The 26,629-nt window shown below is 38.1% G+C and overlaps 1 protein-coding gene and 1 long non-coding RNA gene across 3 annotated transcripts in view; both read right to left on the minus strand.

Moving 5' to 3' along the window:
- Positions 1 to 466: 466 nt before the first annotated feature.
- LOC121440630 lies at positions 467 to 1,898 on the minus strand. The gene is made up of 2 exons (XR_005973373.1): positions 1,849 to 1,898; positions 467 to 1,809 (listed from the first exon to the last, which is right to left on the minus strand). It is a non-coding gene; the product is annotated as an uncharacterized LOC121440630 (long non-coding RNA).
- A 38-nt stretch (positions 1,899 to 1,936) lies between these two features.
- LOC121440614 (solute carrier family 12 member 2) overlaps positions 1,937 to 26,629 on the minus strand; it is a 70,264-nt gene continuing 45,571 nt past the window's right edge. The window contains exons 18-27 of one of the 2 annotated variants that reach the window (XM_041641385.1): positions 20,395 to 20,501; positions 16,873 to 16,952; positions 15,301 to 15,426; positions 12,947 to 12,994; positions 11,488 to 11,610; positions 10,102 to 10,213; positions 7,770 to 7,856; positions 6,828 to 6,963; positions 6,347 to 6,414; positions 1,937 to 3,474 (exon numbers count right to left, since the gene is read on the minus strand). In XM_041641385.1, the coding sequence (XP_041497319.1) occupies positions 3,339 to 3,474; positions 6,347 to 6,414; positions 6,828 to 6,963; positions 7,770 to 7,856; positions 10,102 to 10,213; positions 11,488 to 11,610; positions 12,947 to 12,994; positions 15,301 to 15,426; positions 16,873 to 16,952; positions 20,395 to 20,501 (1,023 nt within the window). In that variant the 3' untranslated portion in view covers positions 1,937 to 3,338. The remainder of the gene's footprint in view (positions 3,475 to 6,346; positions 6,415 to 6,827; positions 6,964 to 7,769; positions 7,857 to 10,101; positions 10,214 to 11,487; positions 11,611 to 12,946; positions 12,995 to 15,300; positions 15,427 to 16,872; positions 16,953 to 20,394; positions 20,502 to 26,629) is intronic. The other variant, XM_041641387.1, reaches the window with a different exon arrangement.

Genomic DNA, 26,629 nt, shown 5'->3' on the forward strand with positions numbered 1-26,629 from the left:
AGGACAAATGGCCAGCTCTGGCCAATGTTCTCAGCAATCTCCACGACCTTGAGCAAACTTCCTAACTGCTCTGAGCTGCTTTCTCAAGAGTAACAGGCCAGCACGGGTGGCACACCAGCAAAGGCCCGAATGAGAATGGTACAATGCTTCCCAACACTTCAGTCAGCTCACCAAAACCAAACCAAATCCCAGGAGCAAAGAATCAACAAGTTCAGGGAATATGAATCCTATTTAATCTTGTAGTTTCCCCTGAGAAGCCTGGCCCTAAATTAAAAATTAGAAAATCTAAATCAGTTCAAAAACAATCATACGGTGCTGTACTTCGTACAGTTCACTAAAGTCAGAACCAATAGTCATTCTTAGGAGAGGTGGTGCACAATTCATTCAGCTTCCCCAAGGTCACCTAAGTGAGATGAGATCACAAAGCTGACATAACATTATGAACAGGTAAAATTAAGAGTAGATATTGAAGTTTTAATGAGTCCACTTCCTTTATTGCAGTAACTTCTGTACAAAGCAGCAACTGCAATACTCAGGGTTAAAACATTACAAAAGCATTTGTGACAGGAACAGTACAGTATTATCAAAATATTACATTTTCAAACTTAGCAGATAATCATCCACCAGAGCTCAACTCTTTAAATTATTTCCATAGTCTTAAAAAAACACGCATGTAGAAAGCAATATGAAACGAGTGTAAAGGAAAACTTAAAGCACAAAGGAAACATTGCAACAAATAAATATTTGATTCAGTAACTGTTAATAATCAACACCAACATTCTCTGTGAACCCACAAATTCTTTACCCATCATAACAATGAGTTCAAATGCCACTGCATAATTATCTTCAAGTGATTATCACTGATTAGGACTAAAAAATAATTTGGCATCAAAAGAATCAAAATTCAGCATAAAATAAAAATAGCTTTAATACTAGCTAGCATCTCCAAGAATTGTTGAAACTTTTCATTTTAGAGTACTACCGCAACCTTGAAAATGTCTGACCTGGTATCTAGTGTTAAATGAATGTAATGTAGTTTTTAAAAGAGGAAAGCTTCTTACATTGTTTCACAAACAACGCTCCCTATTACGTGTACTGAGATCCATTTTATGTACTTTATACACAAATGTATGATGTATGACATTTAGTTTCTGTAGTACAGATCACAATCAAGTTTTCCTGAATGGGGAAAAACCTTTAAAAATAAAAGGCAAGTGTACCTGTGTTCATTTCAAGACAGCAGCAGTCAGCCTGGACCGTATTGTCCATTCAGAAAAATCATGCATGATATGGTTTATTGAATATGACACTTCTATATTGCCTCCAAACTCTGCAGAACTTGAAATAAATGGAACAATGTTGTATTATAATGTAGGGAAAAACCTTAGAAAAAAATCACTTAACTTCATTTTTTTTTTCATTTTCTGAATGGAAATGACCAGACATCCAGCTGGTATAAACGTAGGTCATATTCATGCAGCAGAAGTACTGCACCACTGAAAATGCTTTCCTAACACTTTGCTCAAGATGACGGAAACCTGCATGTTCTCCACTCCTGAAACTGATCACCTACTCAGCAGCACTGGATCTAACTGGATAACCACATGAAGCTACACTATGAGCTTCAAACTGTCTTGGTCCTCCATGAGACCTGTAACCCCTTGATCTGACTTCAATGTTTATTAAAACAAAACAAAAACCTGTCATCTACTGAGCTGTGGTCACTTTCAAGTTGGAGACACAGTGACAGACACACAGACATGCATGTGCACCTGTGCACGCATTGCACACACAGACATGCATGTGCACCTGTGCGTGCACTGCACACACACACACATGCATGTGCACCTGTGCGCGCACTGCACACACACACATACAGACATGCATGTGCACCTGTGCGCGCATTGCACACACACACATACAGACATGCATGTGCACCTGTGCGCGCACTGCACACACACACACAGACATGCATGTGCACCTGTGCGTGCACTGCACACACACATACAGACATGCATGTGCACCTGGTGCGGGCATTGCACACACACACACAGACATGAAGACACGAATCCCTTGAAATGTGTTCAGGAAATCCTTCCCTGGAAAATGAGAAACTTCACATTAAAAACTGTAGATAAAGCTTCAGGACAGCACATCACACTGTCAAGTGCTCGAGTAGGCGACAAGGTCAAACGCACAAACTGGCAGTTTTCTTTAACACAGAAGGTTTAAAGTATTAAGAATGGATTAAAATTCAATGCTCAGAATAATCTGTTCAAACCTGAGTGTATTAAGACTAAATGTACTTGACACTTGAATAAATTAAGCCTAAAACCATTTCCACTAAGAAAACAGTGGTCCATTTAACCATTGATAAAATTTTAAGTGATTTTTTTAAAAAAATAAAGGATGGCATAGGCTAGTGAAACTCCTGTAGTGTTTATTGAAAATGTTCTACTAAATGGCATTTCTTTGTCTAAATTTTCTCAAAAAACACCTGTCAGCATGTCTTAAAAGTCCCTCACATTTGAGAGGAATTCTCAATTAGAACACATCGTTTAAAAAATAATACAAATGATCTCAGATTTTGCTTGAAAAAGGACATGTGACTTTTCAGCATCATATAGGAAATACTGGGTAGATCCTCACCCTTCTCTAAGATTTACAAGAAATAATACGTAATTTCAATGGAATTAAAAATGGTGTTTTGGGCCTCTATTTCCTAGCTCTACATGTACACATACTCACAGAAACCTAAACTTGGGCTTCATTTTTTGGATACTTTCCCCCATATATTTTATTAGTTTGTTCTTAGTATCTAACAGATACTTTTACAAAAGTAATACAAAACACACAGTACTCAGAACTAACTGGTCAATGGAAGATGAAAGGAGTGTCTACTTAAAGTGACATTAGAAATAAAAATATCTGAAGGCAAAGTTTAACATTCTATAAATTTACAAAAGACAATAGATATATGGATGAAATTTGGTTAGTTTCAGAAGGCACCTCAAGGCTAAAGGCTTTTGTACTCCTTTCCTCACTCAAACAATAACACACTCTTATTGCTTTCAAGTAGCAAAGGACAACTTTACTCTCACGAACTTCAGTCCGACGGGAAAGACTACCCGGTCACTGAGACTGAGATGTGGAGTCCAGTAGAACTCAAGTCTACGTCTATCTACCAATGGAGCAACTTTTCCCTGTGCTTTCAAATAAAGAAGACTGAAACAAAGTCCCAGTTCACCAGTGTGATAGGAAGGTGTTACTGACGATTTCAGCGCTTTCGCTAGGCACTGAAGTACCATTCCTGGAGGGCAGTCCATGGTGCAGAATAATTAAGAATAGAAGGTAAGGACGCTCTGATGATTCCCACGAACTAAGAGGATTGGTGGCAGGTCTTTAGATAGAGCTTCTAACCAAGCCATATACAAAGCACTGGACACAGCACCTTTCCGTGCAACTGGGAGACTCCTAGGATCAGAATGAGAAGACAATGAGCAATGCTTTCAAGAAGAAAATGAAACAATCATTAATTAGATCCCAATTCCCATGATAAAATCTGAGTGGAGGGAAACTGCATATATACAACAGTAATTAGTATACATAGTCTCATTTCACTATCCTCAGATTCAATGGATTTTTCAAACATTTGTCCTTATTCATAAGTATTTCTGTGAACTTCAATATATGTAATTCATATTTATTATTAAAAATAATAACATATTATTATTCAATCAAATTTACTCTTCACTAAGGACAGGTTTCTTTAGAAGAAAAACATATTTGTATTAGAAATCAGACAGTGGAAGTTATAGATGAAAAGTGAAACATAATTAAATATGTGTTAAATTTAACTTTTCTTGTGAATTTTAATTTCTATTTATCAAGCTATTTATAGACCTATAAGGGTTTATAGAGGTATTCATAGACCTACAAGGATTCATTCTAAACTTCTATGGTTTAGTGTCTTTCACTATAAAACTCTACAAACCATCAGCACAAATTGAAAACATTGGGTTTGGAGTTACCCTAACAGTTCCTTAGCACCAAGGCATTTATTTCATCTTGGTTTCTGGGTGCCTGAGCTTTTCTTTTCTGTTTAGAGTCTCAGAACTGAAAAAAATCCAGGATCACATCATCTCTAATTAACATAGATCCGCAGAAAAAAGGCTGGGGTAGGCTCCAACACTTCTATCTAGTTCAGAGACAGCATGTCTGCATGGAAAACACTTGCAAGGGAAACATGGGGGTGGATTCAGGCAAAAACTGCTGTACCGGGTTAATATTCTAAACAACCTTTCACACTTATCTTTATATGAGAAAGTTGCCTGGGGTCCAAATTCTACTGTGAGCCCCTCCTGTGCCACCCACACCTGTGGCCGTGCTAGGGAATTTTGAAAAGGTGAAAAAGAAATCAAAGAATATGAATGTAAAAGTTCAGAATAACCAACCCAAACAAACTACTCAGACTGACACAAGGGTACACAGTATCTCTTGTTCATGCATAAATGCTAGCTCCACATACTGAAGGCAACCACATTTTAAACTTTGAGTTTTCCTTTTTATAGATAATATCTTTTCAATACTCTGAGTACTTATTTACTGGGCCTTGTAGTACAGGACTGAAATTCCAGCACTTGGGAGGTAGAGGCAGAGTCAAGTTTAAGAACAGCCTAGGCTATAAATTAAAAACAAAACAAAAAAGCAAACCACCCAAGCTGTGACTGTTACTGTGGAACCAACCGCGTTCTGACTGGATCTGAGGCCTGCTCTAGAGGACGGAAATCACGGCTGGTCTTGTAATCAGTGTCAAAAGCTCCTGCCCAGGTTGTCATTGGCCCTAGGGGTTAACCTACTTCTATTGTTTTATTAAACAGTTAGGTAGACAAACTACCTTCTAAATACCCATATTTAGAAGTGCTGCCCTCAACTCTGTTAAAAAAAAAAAAAGCTTCTCATAGAGGGCAATAGTTAATGCAGAGACTCATAACTTGTCAAAACACTGAGTAAGCAACTGAGTTCTTGGTCATGAATGGGCATCTCTTATCACACACGTGCCTTCCACTTCCAGCCAAGACTCAGAGTGCTGAGGAAGAAGACAGTAGGAGCCAGAGGGCAGGGAGGAAGTCTGTGAGAGGTTACTTTCTGGAAATGACAAGGCTCCTGTGCACATGAACGCACATTGATGTGGCTATCTGCACAGGTCAAAATTCCATCATGAACTGGGGAGAGGCTCCCAAGGCCCCAGCCCTATCTGAGAAGCTACTGGAAGTTAAAGGCTGCTTTGGGAGGGACAGTCTTCTTTGGGGGTTTGCTCACTGAGAGGTTGTCCCACATTCATACACATACGGCAGCACCAATTGGACGCAGTTTCTTATTTAAAAAACACAAAAAAAGGGACTGAAGGGATGCCATGGCAATTAAGAGCACACACTGCTCTTTGGAGGGCTCAGGTTCAACTCAGTGCCTACACAAGGGAGCTCACAACTGTAAACCAGCTCCAAGGACTCTGGAGACTCTGGCCTTTCCAGGTATATGTATGCCACACTCATATCCCATAGAACCTGGAGCAGAACCTACTAACACGACTTTTCTAAACTAGTCAACTTCTAACTACATTTTAAGTCCTTATCCTTATGTAGCTCACTCATGAAGAAAGCTTTTTTGTAGCACACAGAAACCATTACAGACTACAACTGGTCACAATGCATAGAACAACTGACTTTGGAGCACTCAGCCCCACTTAATACATCCACAACCACAACCCCTATACCTAAATAAGGCTTGGGGAACATGACTAAAGAGGGGGCGGCAAGACTGTAAAAGCCAGAGGACCTGGATGTCTGCATTCTATATCAAAGGGAAGTTGTGACCATGAGATAAGACCTAAACAGTGACAACACAAGCTGACATGCCAATGTGCATAGGGGAAATGCTGTGAGGCATCACACGAGATGAAAAACTAAAGGCAATTAAGCAAATTAATTTAAAAATAATAATTAAGTAGATTAATTAAAAAAATCCAGGGATGAGTCCCCAGTTACAAAGGCTGACCCAATTATAAGTGGTCAGCCTTAAAAACATACATATGAGCAACACTGTGTATGTGCATATCAGTTTATTATAACAATAATTATTTAGTAACTTATAATAACTAAAGAAAAGTGACAAATATGAGAGGAAGAAAAATGAACAGAGGAATTGAGAGGAGAATGATGTAAATACATTACTCATGAAATCCTAAAAACTTTTCAAAAACCATTAAGTACTGTTACAATAGAGACACAGACACATGCACACACCTTCATGAAAATAGTCCAAACCTTATTCCAACAATACTTACATGACAATAATATTGGCTGTATTTGAGTGCTCCTTTAATAATTCATTTAACCTGATCTGCCGGTATGTCTGAAATGGAAAAGGACAGAATCATTCCTAAACATCTGACATTTAGAACTGTGAACAAAGGCAGACTGTAGTTCAGTAACCAGTGTGTAAGCCCAGGTAGCTATGTGCTAGATCTTCAGCACTACGAGAGAAAAAGGAGGCACAGGAAGGAGGAGGAACGGGAAGAGGAGGAGAAAGAAGAAACCACTATGGTTTGTAAAACAAGTAGCAAAAACAAATTTTGTATAAAAAAACACTATTTAGAAAAATATTTGACGCTGCTTCCTAGCTTCCCACCATTCAAATATAAAACACCCTTAATGGAGGTTTAGCTTACATAAGCATTTGCCTCTGTTTCAAATCACAGTGCTTGGTATAGCGAGTCTATGAAATCACATGTAAGATTAGTGAAAAGGAGACAGAGTGAAGAGTACCTTGGTCTTATAAAGCTCAAGCTCATTGTCTGTTATTCGCCAAGGCTCGTCTTCCTTCATTTTATCTGCAATGTCCTGTTCTTTGTCATCTTCATGAAGTCTGTATGGCTCAATCATGTCCTCAAAAGCAGTAATACTTGAAAAAATAGACAGGATACCGACAATTTTATTTTGAATTATATATCACAAATAACTTGTTACAAACTTGTAATCATTTGTATCACTGGGTAAGAAAACAGTAATTTTCAGTCTCTCAGACTGCACAGCTAGAACTGCACAGGCGTTAATAAGGCTGGAGCTGAAGCTCACTCGTCAAGCTGTCTGCCCTCGCCTGTGTCAACCCTCAAACTAAAGAACGGCGCACCAGCCAACGTGATTCCTGAGCGATACCTAAAACACAGCAAATCATTCCCAACTCAATGTAAAACATCATCTTTGCTCAGCTCTGTAACTCATTTAACACATGCCAAAAATTAGTTATTCCTGATAAAATGTATACAGACTGTAACTGCCTCTCTGTGCCATTTTCAGGAAGACTATTTATTCCAAGAGTAGAAAGTGTTTGAGTAAGAGACTCTTGACGGCCACTATTACTGGGAAACTCAGATTTTCACTATAAAAGTAAACAATGGAAGTAATACACATGTAAGTTAGCATCAAATGCTTTTAGTGACTGTGGGCAAGAAACACCTGGAACATAAAACCTCTCTGCAATTTCTGGGGCACTAACAGTTTCCAGAAAGCATGTGAGAAGAGTGAACCCCTTCTGAAAACTCAGTTCTTTACAGCTTATTCAGTATCACTGGCCACCAATTACCAGATGGTTTCACAGAACTCGGGGCAGAGAAAAGGCCCTGATAATCATTCCAAGTTAAATTATCTGTGTCTGCACATGCCAAAAGAGTTGGAAATTTATACAGAATAATTTATCCAGCAACTTACTTTTCTTTATTTGGTTTGGTGTTGATATCTCCTAGGACCATGATATCAGAGAAATCTATTCGGAATTTACTAAGTAAAGTAGCCATCCTATGACAAAAAAAAACACAAACCAGCATTCAGACATGCAAAGGATGTTAAGTATTTTTACTCTCTACATATGTGATAAGGTAACTTAAAGAGAAAGTCTATCAGTTGCTACACAAATGTCCTGAATTAACTGATATTCTCCATTAAAAGAAAGCACTGAAACTGCCTGAGTAGAGATGACTAAGTCTCTATCCCTGCCTACTATCTACAATGGTTAATCTTCACTCTCAACTGGACTGTATTTGAAATCACTTAGGAGACATACTTCCGCGTGTGTCACTGAGGAAATTTCCATAAAAACTGAGCAGTGTCTTCTGTTTCCTGACTGCAGATACAAAGAGTCTTTGACTGCTGCACACCGCAGCCAGCATGCCTTCCCCATGCTGACTGTCTTCTGCAACCTAAGCCCTCACAAACACTCCCCTTTCCCACGCTGTCCCTCAGGCACTCAGTTACAGCAAGGAGAAAGTAACTACTACAGCCCAAAGGGCTGAGCCAGGGCTATCCATAATGCCATGTGACACCCAGCTTGATAAAAAGTAATTTTAATCAAGGCATATTGGAAGGATATATCTGATAACAAGCCTCTTTTAAGTTATTTTTGGGTTACTACCTATTGGATTTATGTTAAAATATCCCAAGGCCCAAAAAGAACTTAAGGCCAAACTGAAGATCCAGTTCATGAAAGAGTAGTTCATAGTGTTTGTCTTTGAAGAGGTCAGGGAAAGGAGTACAACAAGCCTGGCCTTTGGCAAATACCTCGTTCAAGGTCTTGTATGAGGGGGGTCATGTCAACAAAAATCTGAAACACCCAAGAAAAGCAATCAATAAAACAAGATCCTATGTTTTATAAAATGACAGCTTTAGAAAGAAAAATATGAGAAATATGTCTTCCATAATTCCCTGTTGAAAATGAATACCTAATTGAATTCAGTATCTCTTAGTCCCAAACTGCTAAACATTACAGAGCCCACAGAACTAAATTTTAAGAAAGTGATGCAAGTGGCCTCACATGTTAACTGACTGAGGAAGGAAATGTGCAGGAGAGAGAAAGGAAATATGGTAAGGCCCAGCACTGGAGAACTAAACCGGGTTCAAGAAAGCCCAACATTTTGTTGTCTAAGTTTCCTCCAAGTTTGATATACTCCACCCTGCAAAGAAGCTCCTTAAGCAGGAAGGCAAACAATACAAAACAGTCTCAGAAAGTTCTGGAAACTGACCATATTCACTGGGCTCCTCCCTCCCAGAGATGCCAAGCTCCCAGGAAGAGGGTTAGACCAGAGTCACCGGCAAAGGGCACAAGGGCACTCTCCCACTGTGGGCAGTGCAGTGGCTGCAGGTTTCCAGCTTTCAGGAGCTGTCACCACGCTGGGGTGGGCCTTGGTAATGCGACTGTCTTCGAGTCTTCTCTGCTCCTAAGAACCCCTCAACCATACTCCTGTAAGTATTCCCAATAAAACTCAGTGTTTCACCAGGTAGGACTTTGGGAGTGTCCGCGTGGTCTTGTCATGCGCTCCTGAGCTGGGGTGAGTAGATGTGTATGTTGTGTCTCCCCAGGAAAAGTCTCGCAGTACAACACATTTACACAGATGAATGAGGCAAAGGAAGAGCTATGTGTATAAGAAAGAGATAGAACAGGTAGACCAAAAATGCCTGAAATCCCCCAAATGTAGACAGCATGTAGGGGTGGGGACAAGAGAGAAAGGGAAGAGACAGAGTCAGAAACCTTTCTTTATGCCACACGGCTGCACTCACATGAGGAGGCTACAGGACTGTGGGAGGATCAGTCACAACTCTCAGACTTTCTACGTGAAAGTGGGAACAATGTGTGCAGTACCCTGCAGGGACAAGGCCAGGAGAGGAGCACCAGAATTGAGACTCATGGCAGTACAGATGGCAATAGTATGCTAATGTCTTCAAAGTCATACAATTTCTCTACATATGAAAAGGCAATTTCTATGCACTTTCTCTCAAATGATTAGAGATATGCTTCTAACACCTAAAAAATACAGGTATTAATAAAAACTTTCTAAAATGTCAATGTGTTAGTCTATCACATTTAAGTAAAATTATGCACTTATAATTTAAATATAAATGTCAAAAAATAAAGAGGATGAGGTTCTATTTAATGAAACTTTTGCAGTATCAGTTAATACTTCATGGTCTATATATGGATTTTATTTTATCAAATCTCTATCATGTCAAGGCTATTTGATTAATGCTCTCCAACTTAAAACAAACTTACGCTCTCCGGTCATGGTCTATTCTGTTTATTTTTCCACCAATGAATACTCGGATCTTACAATCTTTCCACTTTTTCTTGGTAGTCAGAAGATAGGGTATCAACAAGGTCAAACCTGAATTACAAAAATATAATAAACTCTTTTTAAAAAATGCTTTTATCTCAAACAAAAATATTTATTTTCAACTTGGTCTCAAAAACCACATTTATTATATAACTCAATGTAAAGTAAAATCTGTCCTCCCCTGACAGTTCTGTCAAGGAGGGAGTCCAAGGGAGTGGTTCAGCCCAAGAACTGCAGTTCTTTATGTAAGCAGTAGAAATGGATGGTGGCCTAGGGCAGTCAAAAAATTGGTTGTGGACAGAAAGGGAAAGGAAATGAATATAGTCTAATAGGGGCAAGTTTCACACGGAAATGAGAAAGACGAAAAGTTATATGGAATTGGCTTCTTTCAAGCTCTAGATAATGCACACATGCGTACATACATATTATATATATTCCCCAGCTTTCTCCCCTGAGGGGGCCTGGTAACGAAGAATTATCCTAGAAGTCACAGGCATACTGCTTCTAAGTACTGCTCTTGACTAAAAGGTCCTTTCCATATAGAGGAAGGGATAAGTCTAGGATACCATCGTATTTCAGGAAGCAACTGCCAAAATGAGTGCTCTACGACACATGAACATATTAAGTCACCTTAGGGAAGTGAGAGATGACCCTGCTGGCTGGATGTGGACAATCAGAGAACTAAACAAATGATGACAGTAATAAACTATATCCTTTTGGATAAACCAAGAATCAATGACTCGAAGAGACGAGCTCTTCTTTACAATGAAATGCCGACCAATCAATGAGGACAGAACGGTGGGGGTGAAAATGAATCACCTGGAAGCACAAGAGTCCTTCAGAACCTGAGCGACTGAATGTGAATCCTAGTGTAACGGCTGAGCCTCCCAGGAACCATTAAAGGGGGAAAAACTTCAAGGGTAAGTCTGAAAAATCACACTTTCCTCAACAACTTACTTTACACCAATATACCACTCTTGGTGAAATGCAGACAGAAGAGAGCAGTATCACTTTTGTGCTGTTTCTGCCAAAAATTCATAATATGAAACTAATTCTGACCAATCTAACTGCACTCCAAATCAAGTGACAGTCACAACCTGGTCTGTAGTAGTTAATAAAATGACACTGTCACAACGCTCAAGAACGGACTAAAGCACCCTGAAGGACCCTGAAGGGACGATGCATGATTCTCACACTGATTCTTGTGCTGTTGGAGTGGGATGCAAACCTGAATGTGGTAAACACATGAAAATTGTATGCCATTTCTTAGCACTGTTCTTACATATTAAGTAAATTTCTAATTATTTAAAAGATAATGGCCTTACCTCCATCATCAAAAAGCCACCAGACATCAATAGTATTCTTTCCTTGTTTTTTCTGGAATTGTGTACTGGCTTCAAGAAGCTTTTGGTCAGCTACATTTAAAGGTGCAACAGGATCTTTGGATTCTAAAGGAGTAAGCAAAAAATTACGACTGATAGGAAGTAAATGTCAAATCTCCTTTTACTATATTCCTAGAATTTCCTAGCATTTCTAAATTCAGATATATTTATATGCAGATAGTTGTATATGACTTCCATTATAAGCCAGTAGTAGCTTATAACAGATTTTAAAAAGTACTTTTTGTCTTATAATAGGTAAACTCACCCAAACTACCCAAGTGTCTAGTATTCTGAAGTATTCTGGTGAAATCTGCTGGAATGCTAAATCCATACATTTACCGATGGAGTTCAGCTTTCCTAGAGAGCTACTTTAGGTTAATAGATCAAGCCTTAATACTATACTTGTCCTGTGAGGTTTCTTTTATTATCTGCTATCTCAATGATTTAGAGTTCAAAGGCACTACTAAATAAAAAGCTGTATTTGGAAGATGGTTGGATAAATACTAATATATACTCTTACAATTACCAAGGAAGTGTGCTTATTAATCATTTGTCCTCTCAATATGTGATACACAATGTCAAAGACATAGCCACATCTTTCTGAGTCACAGACAGATGGTAGAAAGTCCTGGAAATGGTACAGATACGCTGCATGTCTGTAAAGAGTTCCAATTTACATTTCTAGGAATTAAAAAAAAAATCAGCATTGACTCTGTGAGCAAGCAGATGACTATTATGAAACTCCACTACCACAATTTTAAAAACAGAAATTTACAGAAGGAACTCTGGTCCTTTTTCCAGAAGGTCCATCATTCACTTTTCATGCTGCCATGATGTAAGCAAACATGACAAATGATTTGCATGATGACGTAATATGGCTACCAAACCGCACTGCTCCGTAACTCTCACCTCTATCTCCTTCTCTTAACATTCATGTACGCTGACATGACTGTATCTCCCAAACGCAGCACGACTGTGAGAAATAGTGCAATTTTTGAAACAAAAAATATATTAGTATCAAAATCAAGAATTTGGCTGGGTACAGATGGTAAGGAGTGTAAGCGATACTGTGGACACGCCTACTCCAGTGTCCCTGCTTATTGGACCATGCAGTTTAAATCAGGAAAAGACCCAAAAAACAAAAACCCTGACTTTTCAGGTTTGTGTATTTCAGAAACACCATGACGATTCAAAAGACTGTAATAACAGTTTGTCCCAGTGAGACTTAATGCTTTCATTGGAATAAAATTAATTTTACTAATCTGCATTTAATAGGTAACTGTAATATCACCTCACCATGGAAATAAAAACTAAATTAAAATAAAAGGAAAACAATAGAGCTGGAATTAGAGAGTTAACAGTATGAGAAGAGGATTAAAATAAAATGATGAACAATGCCTGCCTTTTTTCAACAGTGGCTGAGTTGGAGTCTTGCCATCCTCTTCCTCATCTAGATTATGTTTAAAAAACACAAAATATGAAGTTAATCGCCTTTATAATCATAGAGTAATGGAAATGTAAATAGAGCACATTATATACAAGACAGTGTGAAGAAACAGCCCATGAGAAATGATTACTACTGAAAGTTACTATTTTCTATACTGAGTGTTTAATATTTTTTAAAACACATATTTTTATAAAGACCATACAGAGTGAATGATGAACACCCACACTGAAATTTTATATCTGTAAAATTATTCAGAAGAGCCAGCAGATTTTGTAAACATTAAACTTTATACTTGAAATTAGCTGAGAATGTCAAAGCGTGTAGAGTGGATGCATGACTCTGAGCGACCACCTTGGCAGATCACACACAAGCTTCATACAGGTCACCGCACCACTACACAAACGGCTGAACGCACCTGGATTGTACGCGGCAATCAGAACTTGGAATATTAAGGAATTTCATCAGAGTAAAATGCCAGTTTATAAAGGAATTATTTTCTTCAAATAAAGTTTATGTACACATACATATGTGTGCATATATTCACCAGCTTATATTCAAATATTTACCAATTTGCTTTCTGGGGTAAGTAGTTTTTCTAACTCCTTTTTTCCCCATAAATGTAAATTTACTTGTTTAAAGTAAGCAAACTCGAGACTTAGAAATTTTAAGAACATTTTGCAAAGGGAGCCAAAGGAAAATTCCCAGCTTTCAATAGTATCTCTCACACTATCCTCTGGGAACCAGACCTGGTTAGTTGATGCCTTGTTTTCTCACTGGTAGAAATGTACCTACCCCTTAAGGCTATAGAATTGCAAGCCCTGCTCAAAAAAGCTGAGGCTGGTACAAACTAAGTACTTACAGGGTATTCTCTTCTTGTCCCTTTGTACACTATATGCCTTAGTAAGCAAGACAGATAAAACCAATACTTGGACTATATATTGGAATGTTTCTAATCCTGAAAAGCTTTTTTTTTTTACAAAGTTTCCATTTTTCTTAAAATATCTATGCTGATTTTGAGAATTTGTCAATAGAAAACAGAAAAATCAACCTATATAACTGTTACTTTTTATGCATGTTATGGAAAAACTAATTAAATTTTAAATATTACTGTTATAAAGTATTAATATCTGCTTTTGAAAATTTAGTAGTGGATGGTTTATATTCATTTAAAGGAGTTTATATGCCAAAGCCACAGAGGCATTTAAAATGACTGATAATATTACCTATCTGTGCAGGTGTCTGAAGGGGACAACTTAGAGCAGTCAGCTCTCTCCTTCCACTTTATAAGTCCCAGGGATCAAATTCAAGTCATAAGACAGCGCAAATGCCTTTTTCCAACAGGGCCTTACTACCCACCAAAGTAACTCTTTAAGTCAGGCTAAATGCATCTAAAATTTTACAACAGAGTAGAAATGTACTAACCTAGTTTCCTACTTTTTAAAACTATGAAGTTGTAGCACACATTGATAAGTTAATGTTTTATTACTATCTTCTTAGATGTGAGTGCAGAGTAGCTTCTAGGAAATGATCAATACAACTGCATGCATTGATTCGTAATAGACTACACAGAAAGGGTCTGTTTCAGACAAGAAAACGGGGGAAGGGCAAAAGAATGTACACATAAATTAAAATAAATGCATAACAAATAAACAGAATCAGTTTATGGAATGCATAGAGAACACAAAAAAGAATAATAAAGCCACCAAGGACTGAGAGGAGAAATGTGTGCAGGTCACACTTTCTACTACTGCACTAGGCAGGCAATTACACAGGAAAGAAAAGAATAAAAAGCAACATTAACGCTTTCAAATAATCTAAAAGATAAATTGTGCAAAGACATGGTTTGTCCAAGGCTATCAATTTCATAAAAAGATGGTAGTCATCTTAGAGAAATAAAAAGTACACTATGGCTTGATGATTTACAGTGCAGATTTCTTTCTTAGTGCGTTATCAGCTGGAATAGGACAGAGGAGATACGAGTCTCAACAGAGGTCGGAGAGTGAGGGTAGGAGAGTAAGATTTGGAAGTCATCCCTCTTCTTAGGGCAGAACACACAAGCTTGTGGATGGAACTATCTGTAAGCCTCATGAAAAAGGAGGTGCTCTTCCCAAGTTCAAACAAAAATATTTGAAAGCAAATTACTTAAAACTATATTAGTAATAATTAATTGGCATGGTTTCTGTTTTAAGGAAAAAGCAAACAATGTCTAGCTTAAGAAAAGGAACTTTGTAATGTATGTTATACTCAAAAGTCAATCCCCTCCACTTTAACACCAACTCTTGATAAAAATCTCTCTGAGTGGAAATTACCTTTATGTGTAATGGATTTTTCACCAGATGACTTGCAAGTATTTTGATCTGACTTTTTACTGCAGTCCACATTCACCACCACATCCTTGGTACCTGGGGATTTTTCTTGTGAAGATAGTAATTCTTCTGTAGATATGAAAGTATTTAAAACAGTATCAAAGATTGTATTTTAACTATTCAAAGTGACATGGCTTCATAGTAAAAAGGTAAACCAGTATCCCTTGTGAAATAGTAAGGTGTGATAAGTGGTTTCTTAAGAAACAACCGAAGTGTTTAAAATGATTGTCCATGTAAATATGTCAGTACTAGTGGCTAAGTAGGGTCCTGGGGAGTGAGTAAGTAATAAACGTCAACTGGAAAACACATATAAAGACAATACAATACAAAATTGATAATCTGTCCATAATGCTCATCACTAATTTGTATGGAGGTACAGAAGCAAAAGGAGATATGGGATCCAAGTGCCATAATCTAAGGGGTTAAAAGAATTCACCTCTTTACTGTTCAGGACAACCCTATGAGGTACATCGCTAGGCATTAACAGACAAGCAAACAGGCCCAGAAGCTACCAAACCTGCCCAGGCTACAAAATTATGGGAAAAGGCTGTAAGTTTTAGAAGACATCCACCTGGGCTTAACACCAGATATCAGCAAAGGACAAGGCCTTCAAAGAAGTACTTCATAATGATCATAGATACACAATACTTTTAAAAAATGTTTCAGTCACATTCAAACCCCACTAAATAATAGAATTGAATAACACATTATTCCTGTGAGTGACAGGGGCACGGCTTCTAATTATGCAGTGTTAATGGGTATGAGTCAGATTCTCTAAACATAGTCATTGGTACAAGGCTTCAAATGAGGTTCTGCTAGATTCATTCCAGAGAAAGAAAAATACATTTTCAGCCAGCAAAGCGTGTTTATTTCATAGAGAACTCAAAGTGTTTCTTCAAAGTTGCAGAGTTGCAAAGTTACTCTTAAAGGTGAGCAGTGTAAAGTCAAAGAGTTTAAATCGATGAGCTGATTACAAGTTTTTATATGCTTCTTGTCTTTTTCAACTAATCTGATGATTTCATTAATTAACTGTATAAGAGGAAATGGTAACTATTCAGTATTTTTGAATTAGCAAAAAATTAGAAGGATATGAAAATTTCCATTCTCATAAAATCTGCAAGAAAGTTATACCTTAAATTGGGTCTTAAAATTGTCACTTTAAAAATACTTTAAATGTATGCATTGTATTATTTAACTTACAGCCAAAGTAGTGATGTAAGTATTTTAGGAGAGGTTCAAATATTTTTCTCATCCAAATTTTACAAAAAATTTGGTTGGTCAATTTACAATCTGCCTTTCTTAAGTGTATGATTTATAAATCATAAATTCTATCCTCTCCATTAATAATAAATTAGCCATGCTTTATGATGCAGACATTGTTGGCTTCTAAGCAAGTCTGATTCAAGACATAAAAATGATGGCAATTATGAAAGTCAGTGAAGGACATGTAACAACTAGGCATGATTTTCTAACAAAGTGATACATACAAGGCAACCTCTACTGTGGAGCACTCACCTTGTCCCTGGAGGTGGGATATGTCCAGGCCCTCCTTCAGGCGGATAACCACAACTCCATATTGTATGTCGAAAGCATCACTGCGATGGAGAAAGGAAGCATCACAGAACCGTTATGCTCTGTAGGAAGTGAAAGGACCTATACACCTCTAAAATTACTGTCAGCTCTAAATGTCTGTTTTCTTTAATATGCTTTGAAAATCAGTCAGTGGGAGATGAATCATGTTAGTTCCGAATCCCACACCTTTCTTCTATAATACCCTTGATACTACGCAAGCTTCTATTACAGTAATGTGCGACCTGATGCTCTGGTCAGAAGCACACTGTATACACAACTTCCCACGCATAGCCTAAGTGCAGCCTAGCTCTCTGCACCTACTTTCTCTCAAAGCCACCTCACAATATACTTCCTGGAATTCACACCATCACCAAGCACCACAACTGACTCATGCAGCAGCTTTTTAGAGCAGGAACAGATTTGTTTGGTTGGTAATTGTTTGGTTGTTCATTTATTTAAATTTTATTTTATTTTTCATTTTGCGTCTGTGTGTAGAAATGTGTACCTAAGTGTCTGTGAGGATGTCCCTACAACTGGAGCTACAGCCACCTGAAGAGGGTTCTGGGAATAGGAATTGGGTCCTCTGGAGCTGAGTGGTCTTAAACACTGCACCATCTAGCCCCCTCCATTTGCAAGGCAATATGACAGAAAACAACTATTACAGCAATTCTACTACACTTAAACTTAGGTATATTCCTTTGAAGTTAAGAGAAACATATGCTAACTACCAAAGCATTTGGACCCTTTCAGGGCCATTATGATCGACTACAACTACTGCTAATGTTGGAGTATAAATCCATTTCCCAAATGCTGCTTCTCTATCTCCTAGGCTAATTACTCCATTGCACTGCTCTTGAGCCTGTGAAGAAAACAGCATAGCCCGGTACAGCTCACAGCTTTGAGAGCTCATCGTTTAATCTTTATTTCTACTGTCTGTCTTCTGAGGCATAGCATATACAAGGCACAGAACTAGACAGCTGCAGTGACTGTTCACCAGATGGTCAGGATGTCCTAGCTCTAGACTTTAGCCTTACTAAAATCACCTAACAATGTAAGGGTTCATTTGTCACCTGCAGGCATTACTAATCAAAGTAGACCTCCTAAAAGAGCAACTATGATCTCTGATCATTTCCGGAAAGACTTTTGAAATAAACTATGAAAAAAAAAATCTATAAACAAACCAGGAACTTCAGGAAAAGGGGCCACTGCAGTAAGTTCCAAGTAATCCCACCAAAATTCACAGGAAAACTGGCGTGTGGATTCCATCTTAGAACCTCTTTGCTAAAGGTAAGAGTTTCTCACTGATGTTTGTTTTTAAAGACAATTATTTATATGCAAGGTAATACTGTACAATAATAATGGCACTGTGAGAACTGTTAGTATAAATTACATTGGTTGAGCAAGTTTTAACAAGTAAATCTGGTAAAAAAAAAGTTCTCTCATTGAATAATTCAATTCTACAAAACACTGGTAGGATTAAATATATACACAAAAATCTATGAACCAGAAAGGCAAAGTAGCAAAGAAATAAAAAGAACCCACTAGACAAGCTGTGAGAAGGAAGTTACAGTGATGTGAAACAAAGCTAAGCTGCATGGTAAACAAGCAACCCAGAGGAAACGAGAACGGTGAGCTCAAAACAAGACTTCAAGTGGAAAAGGCAAACAAGCACGTGTAGCTGCAAACAAGAGCAACTCAAAGGATGAAGCAGAGACCAGCGTGGGAACAAAAGCAAATCTCTGCAGCTGCTCAGTGTAGGACATAATGAAGACCTTACAAAGCTGACTCTGTTCAGCTACTGCAAAAGCACAGGAAGAAGCCTACCAGCTTACACAGGAAGCAGGTACCTATACACACCCACTCTTGTTCACAGTAACACTTCTACGAAAAATTATTCAGCTGTTAAGAAAATTGAAAATGAAATTCACAAGTAAATTGATGGGAGTTAGAAACATGCACATTAAATAAGAAAACCTAAATCCAGAAAGATAAATATTGTATATTTCCTCTCATTTCTGGATGTTACCTTTGAATATTCACATATATGTGTTCCATTTGTAATGTCCACAGAAGTCGGGAATTTATTAAGGGGAGAAGTGGCCTTCAAGAATGTGGGGATAGAGCACAGTAGTACAAAGTATTAAGGGGGAGCAATAGAATAAAATGGGCTAAACGGGGGTGGAAGATGGGAGGCAAAGTAAAGAATGAAATATGGGGAGAGAGGGGTAATTAATATTAAAATCCTTTGTAAAAAACTTGGAGACCTACTACTGTAGAAGCTTCATAAGATATAGATGTATATAGAGGTATAATGGTGTTACCCTACAATGAGGGGAGGCCATACCCCAATCTAACAAATTACCCCAGTATCAAGAATTAGGTTACCATTTTTTTGAGTTGTTAGTCAATGGTGTCACACAGACCACTAAGTATAACATGCTAACCGTCATAACTTGATGCTAAAAACCTATTGCTGAAGACACTACATACTTGAATCACAGACCATGGGGACATTGAGCGGGCATTCATCCTTACTACCAGAGCTCATGGGGCTGGAAGAGTCCATGACCAGTGCTATAGAAAAGTAAGCCTCAACCTCATCGTTCATGAAAATCTGCAAGCTACAACGACTGGCCTGGCAAGACAATGTCCACTGGTGCCACCTCAGACGCCTCTCCTAGCAGTAGATGGCAATTAGCAGAGACTCCAATCTGGTCAAATGTGCAGAGATCACACACTGGATGCTTAGCCCTAAGTCAGACATTCACATCACACCCTTTGCCCCAAGGCTCAGCCATCATCTCTGAAGAGAGCATCTCTTAAGAGCTAAAGAGGAATGTCAAGGAAAGTTTTCTAGATAAACAGGACAGCTGCACATATGAACTCACAGTAAAATGACAACAAGCTCCAGCCAGACAAAATTCCAAGACAGAGGGAGGACAGTGGACCTGTGATCCTACCACTAGCTGAGGAGGAGAGAACAAGGGAGCATTTTAAACGGGATCCCTGGGAAACTGACCACACACTAGTTGGTCAAAAAAAAAAAAAAAAAAAAAAAAAGGACTCAATTGGAAAAGAAAAAAAAAGAAGCAATCTCAAAGTTGAGTAGAAATTAAAGAGTTTAAAAGGATTTAGTATGTCTCAGATACACTGAAATTATTAAAGAAGTAAAAAAAAATACAACAAAAAGGTCAACAAACCATTTTACATACATGAGCTATTCTGTAGATGTATTTGCATCTGTACCTATACGTAAGTACTTGTACATAGGTTTTATATGAAAAGAGAGATCATTATTGTCCTAGTAGGTCACCATTTTAAAACCCAAATAGTACATGAGGTTCTTTCTCATTTTTATGCACCTATTAAGAAAGGACTACATAAAATAAACAAGGTAAAAATTGAGGGAATGCTTCAAAATTAGCATTTTTCTGTTAAGTACATAACAATTCAGAACATACTTACTGAAATAAGTTTATATACATGTCCACATCCCTCATATCTGCTTGTAACCAGTCTTTCTTAAATCCAAGGACAAGCGTGTTTGGTTTCATACGACCAAGACCAGCAGCCTAAAATATAAAACACAATTTCAAATATACACTATTTAACAAGCCAATTTTTAAGAGGTGAAGTATTTCCACATTGACAGGATTTTTTTTGTAAATTATACATATAAAATTGACCCCTAATTACTTATACTAAATACAAATAAAAACAGATATTACAATGGAACACTTGAAAGCTACTAAATTCACTTTTATATCTTGATGACATGAAAAATTTTGTACTTTTACTAACCAAAATAAGGTATTTAATTTAAAAAGAAAAGAAAAACAACAGTTGCATTCCCCGCCTGCTTGATGTGTTTTGAGAACAGTCATTAATGCCTAGGTGCACTAATGTCCGGAGTTCTGAATTCTTCCAATAGGAAATTGAATTCTTTCAATCATTTACATGTTCTTTCTGAAATCTGTTTGGTTCCTTCCCACAACAGTTCAAGTATTCATCTTGCAATCTCACCAAGAGCTACGTTGCAAGCCAAGTATGGTGGGTGCATGCTAATAATCCCAGCATTCAGGAGGCAGAGCCAGACTGCAATGAGTTTGAAACCAGCCTAGTCCAGATATAGTGAGTGTCATAGGTTATATAGTATTTGAGACAGATAGGAAGATCCAGTCTTAAAACACACATGGACACAGAAACAAAGAGCTGCAATTAATCATAACAATTATCCCTCAAAGTCCAAAAGAATCTCTTTTCTGAGATTTTGTTTTATTTCTCAAGTATACTGAGAAATTATATCCTGGGAGGGTATGACTTTTTAAAAATTGTGGTAAGGGCTGAGGAGATAGTTTGCATGAAGACCTGAGTTCAATCCCAGAATCCATGTAAAAGCCCATGCCTTGTGGCACACACTTGCAATAACAGTGACAGAGACAGAGACAGGCAGATCTCTGGGACTCACTGGCCAATCAAACTAGACAGACTGGCTCGTTCCAGTAAGGAGTGAAAGACACTGTTTATTAAGTCCACACACGAACCTGCACAGACAGACACATACGTAAATGAATCATGGTAAAAAGTTAACAAGTTTACCATGTTAAATAGTATTTATTGTGTCCACAATACTGCCAAGTAATACATCACTATTTCTAGAACCTTCTCATCACCCCAACCAGAAATTCTGCAACGGCTGTGTAACAGCCATTCATAGCTAGTCATGTTCTTCTCCCTTGTGGCCCTTGTGACATTTAATACACTTTTACCTGGTTACTTCATGAGCAAAATCCCACAACTTTGATGGTTGGCTTACTTCACTTAGCAGGTTGTCTTCTAAGCTAATGCAAAAGTGAGTACCGTAGTCTTTTCCTCAGATAGACAGTATCTTTGTATTTAAATATCCACATGTCACATGTGCTTATCCATTCGTCTGATGATGAACACACTGGCTGTGTATAGCTTGTACCTTCTGGCTGCTGTGCACAATGGTGCAGTGGCAAATACCTGCACTAGAAAAATCTAACTGTTCCTTCAGTTTTTAGGAATAAATGTCAAAGAATGCAGCCTATCAGTTTATGCTGACAGTCAACAAAGCACAAGTTCTCATATTTCTACAACCCCACTAACAGTATCTCACTGTAGTTTTGATTTACAATTCCTTTATAACTAATATCAAAAATATTTTTCATGTTTACTGGAGATTATTTAGTTTTATTTTTTTACTAATTCTGTGTTTTATTATTATTGTTAGAAGTTTTTGAATACATATTATGGATATCAGAACCTGTGGTGGTTTGGAGGAGAATGGCCTCCATAGGCTCATATATATGAATGTCTTGTCCCCAGTTGGTGAACTGTTTGGGAAGGATCCGGAAGGGTGGCTTTGTTGAGGTGTCACTGGGGATGGGCTTCAATGTTTCAAAAGCCCACACCAGGCACAGTTAGCTCTTTCTCTGCCTTGCATTTGTGGGTCAGGATATAAGCTCCAGCTACTGCCAGATCTCCATGCTTGCCTGCCTGTCTCCCTGCCCCCATGCTCACCGCACTGATGGCCATGGACTCACCTCTGAAACTATAACCCACAATAAACTTTCTTTTATAAGTTACCTTGGTCATGGTGTTGCATTACAACAGCAGCTACTAAGTTATACTTAGTTACTAATGCAAACCCTTTATTCACAGTGACTGGAACTTTCTCCCATTCCCTAAGTTGTTTGCATTTTCTTCACAAAGTCCTCTGTGGAAGACATCTGAATTCTGAAAACGTCCAATTTATTGCTGTTTTAAGGTTCATGCTTTTGGTGTCATAACTGAGCCTACTGCCAGATCCAAAGCCATGGAAAATTTAGCTCTGTTTTCTTTAAGTTTTATGGTTTTAGCTCTCATTTATGTTGATGATACATTCTAATTTGTTTTTGTCTAATGGTTCTAAGTAACATCTTTAAATCTTTTTTTTTTTTTGCAAAACATAAAATGAATCCAAATATTTATCAAAGGCATGGCCATGAGTCAGTGTCCAAAGTATTTCAGTAATTAAGGTGCAGAAAGTAAGGGACAATAAAGAATATCCCAACTTTCTTCTAAAATGAAAACTATCTGCTGGGTGGTATAACCATAGAAGTCTCATATTTGTTTGTTTGTTTGTTTGTTTTGCAGGGTGGAGGCAGAGTCAAAGGTGTTGAACAGAACCAAGCAGTGTTTTCAGTATCTTCAGGCACAACAGCTGTTTAACAGAGTCAGTTACAAAACAGCAGTGACTTGTTGATGGCACAAAATACTATCAAGGTCATGTTTTTGGGGTAAAAACCTATGTCATAATCCTATTATAATGAAAATGGCACGTTTGTTTGAGTGCTAAGGATTAAACTCAGGGCCTCACACAAACAAGCAATGCATACTACCACTGAATAGTTTCTCAAAGTTTTAACTTTATAAAGTATGGAATAAACATCCTGTAAGACACTCTGTGTACTTACACTTTCAGAGGCATTAATGCACTAACTCTCTCTAGGATTACTCAGTATTTTCACTGCCACATGTATCTCTTTCACCTTTAAATATTTCACTCAGTGTAGCTATTACAAAAGAGATATTATTTCCAATTCCTATGAAGCAGTGTGTATTTAAGAAAACACTTTACTACTGAAGAAAAGCATCTTCTCCAGAAAACACCTCATTGGTGTAATCAGTTTTCAGATTCTATCCTTAAAGAAGAACAACACAATGCTTCCCTCAAGCCTCTCCTCCTGCAGTGCCAGCTCTGTATTTTCAGCACTGTTCTCTATGCACCTTGTGTCAGAACTTAGTGACAATAACCGCATTCACTCTGTCATTTTGTATGTCATCACAACCATAACAGAGGAACGGGCTATATAGCTTTTCATTTTTGTCTTCTACTATTAAGCAAAACGATGATGACCTCACTTTATCAACACTTAGTACATCACAGCACACTCTATTCCTAGAGCCTGGTTACAGTATTGGATATAAACGTGTAGTATAAACAATTTTATTAGCAATTCCCAAATTCTTTTGATTTATGAATTCTAGAAGAAAAACAAGGTTTTTGTTTGGTTGGTTTTAGTTTTTCAAGACAGGGTTTCTCTGAGTAACAGCCCTGACTGTCCAGGAACTAGCTCTTGTAGACCAGACTGGCCTTGAACTTAAGAGTTCCACTTGTCTCTGCCACCTGAGTGCTGGGATTAAAGGCATGCACCACCACCGTGTGGCATACCAAAACAAGTTTTAAAAACACTGTTAGCCAGATTAAAATTGTAATCTCAGCTCAGGAAACAGACACAAGAGGATCATATACTGTGATTCAAGGCCAGGTGGGTCAACACTATGAGGTCCAGGACAACCAGAGTGAGATCACAAAAACCTTTTTCAAAAACAGCCACCACCATCACTCAACTGTTTTAGCATGACCAATGAAGTCTAAGAAGATGCTAGACAAGATAATTCTAGGCTGAAATTATAAATAAGCAACTGAATTTGAAGAGTCATCTCTTTGGAATATTAAGAACAGTATCATTTTGCTATATAAAATAAAAGTTTAAAAATGGTTGGAGAATCAGATGTCTACTGCCTTTTTAAAAAGAAAAAATCCAGCCGGGCGGTGGTGGCGCACGCCTTTAATCCCAGCACTCGGGAGGCAGAAGCAGGCGGATCTCTGGGAGTTCGAGGCCAGCCTGGTATCCAAGAGCTAGTTCCGGGACCACCAAAGCTAAAGAGAAACCCTGTCTCGAAAAACCAAAAAAAAAAAAAAGAAAAAAGAAAAAATCCAAAACATAAATCAAGAAATTAACCATGCTAACATCTCACTGTTAAAGTTCTCATTAGCAAACTAGTGTAATGAAGGCTGATATCTGAATGCTAGTTTAATGATAAATTCTGATAGTCAAGATGAGCTAGACAGAAAGAAAGAAGAGAAATCAGAAGTTTAGAGTATAATTTCTTCTGAAAGAATCAACTACTTAAAACCATATTGCTAGAATACCGGCAGTGAAGAAAAATATGAACGGAACACTTTTTGACAATGATTTAAAAAACAAGATAAATCTAATACTTATGTGATAGGTTTCCACAAGGAAAAAGGGAAACAAGATCTTCCAGTGGCTTTACACTAACTCCGCAGAAGTAGGCTGCAAATAAGCGAGAACAACTGTCAGCTAGCTCCGCCCCTTCCAGAGGTGCAGTGCTACAGCTGTGCTTATTCTGTCTTCCTCTCACAGAGAGAACCCTCCTGATCCATAGAAAGCACGTTAGTTGGACGATGAACACTAGATTAGTTTGAAATCCTGCCAGATTACAAGGCTGTACAGCACACAGGCTTTCTAGGGCAGTGGTTCTCTGGCTTCTGAGGCCGTGCAGCTCCACTGCAACCTTTTTCACCATGAGAGGAAAAGAAATCTGCTCTAGTGAGTTCTCTTTAAGGAAGAATTCCTTCATAAAATTTATTACATATGTAAGTGGTTATCAAAATATTTCTGAAAGCTTACAAAAGCCAGCAGGATTAACTCATCACACACATCGCTACCAGACATAGTAGACACACGAAGTACTAAACTATTACAAACTACAAAAAGTTCACGCCTTTAATCCCAGCACTTGGGAGGCAGAGGCAGGTGGATCTCTGTGAGTTCGAGACCAGCCTGGTCTACAAGAGCTAGTTCCAGGACAGGCTCCAAAACCACAGAGAAACCCTGTCTCGAAAAAACAACAAAAAAAAAGAACAACAAAACCTACAAAAAGTTATAAATCACAAAGCAATAAGCACAGTTCAGACAGACATATGAAATACACATGAAGAACTGCATGTATCTACATGTGCACTTATCACATATATTAATAATTCTATTGTTTGGAGACATATCCAAGTAAAGGTTTTACAATTTTTAAAAATTGCACCTCTATTTTTTCATGTACTTTTAAGAGCTGCTATTTTTAACACTAAGATTTACCCACATGTGATGGAGGAAGGTCATTGGTTAAATAAAAAGAAACTGCTTGGCCCTCATTTGTTAGAAGATAGGTGGGAGGAGTAAACAGAACAGAATGCTGGGAGGAAGAGGAAGTGAGCTCAGACTCCACAGCTCTCCTCTCAGGGGCAGATGCCTCAGAGAGAGACGCCATGCCCCGCTCCCGGGCAGACACACGCCATGAAGCTCTGACCCAGGATGGACTAGGCTAGAATCTTCCCGGTAAAACCGGTTCTCACAGATTATTAGAGATGGGTTAATCGGGATATCAGAATTAGCCAGTAAGGGCTAGAGCTAAAGGGCCAAGCAGTGTTTAAATGAATACAGGTTGTGTGTTGTTATTTGGGGGCATAAGCTAGCCAGGCAGCCGGGGTGCTGGGAACGCAGCCCCGCCGCCCCTTATTACTACACACATGGCTGTGTGCAGTTTTCACCTATATGCAGAATTCTATAGTGATACACTTTACATTTTAATTATCTGATGTTTGTTGAAATTAATTATAATTGTGTTAAGCTATTACAAATGATGCTGCGAAGTGGCAACAATGAAATCTTCTCTAGTGACCTCACTAGCCTGTGTAATCTGGCTAGGTTTCCAGTACCAGCCATGATTACTCTCCTGATTGGATCTAATTAGACAGCTGTTGGTTGCCTCCAACATGTGAGTGCCACTTATGCATATTTTGCCATGCTGGTAAAGTATCATGTTTCAGAAA

This window comes from Microtus oregoni, unplaced genomic scaffold (assembly GCF_018167655.1).
Source record: "Microtus oregoni isolate MIOR12 unplaced genomic scaffold, Mior012 000069F_ref0000032, whole genome shotgun sequence".
Lineage (NCBI taxonomy): Eukaryota > Metazoa > Chordata > Mammalia > Rodentia > Cricetidae > Microtus > Microtus oregoni.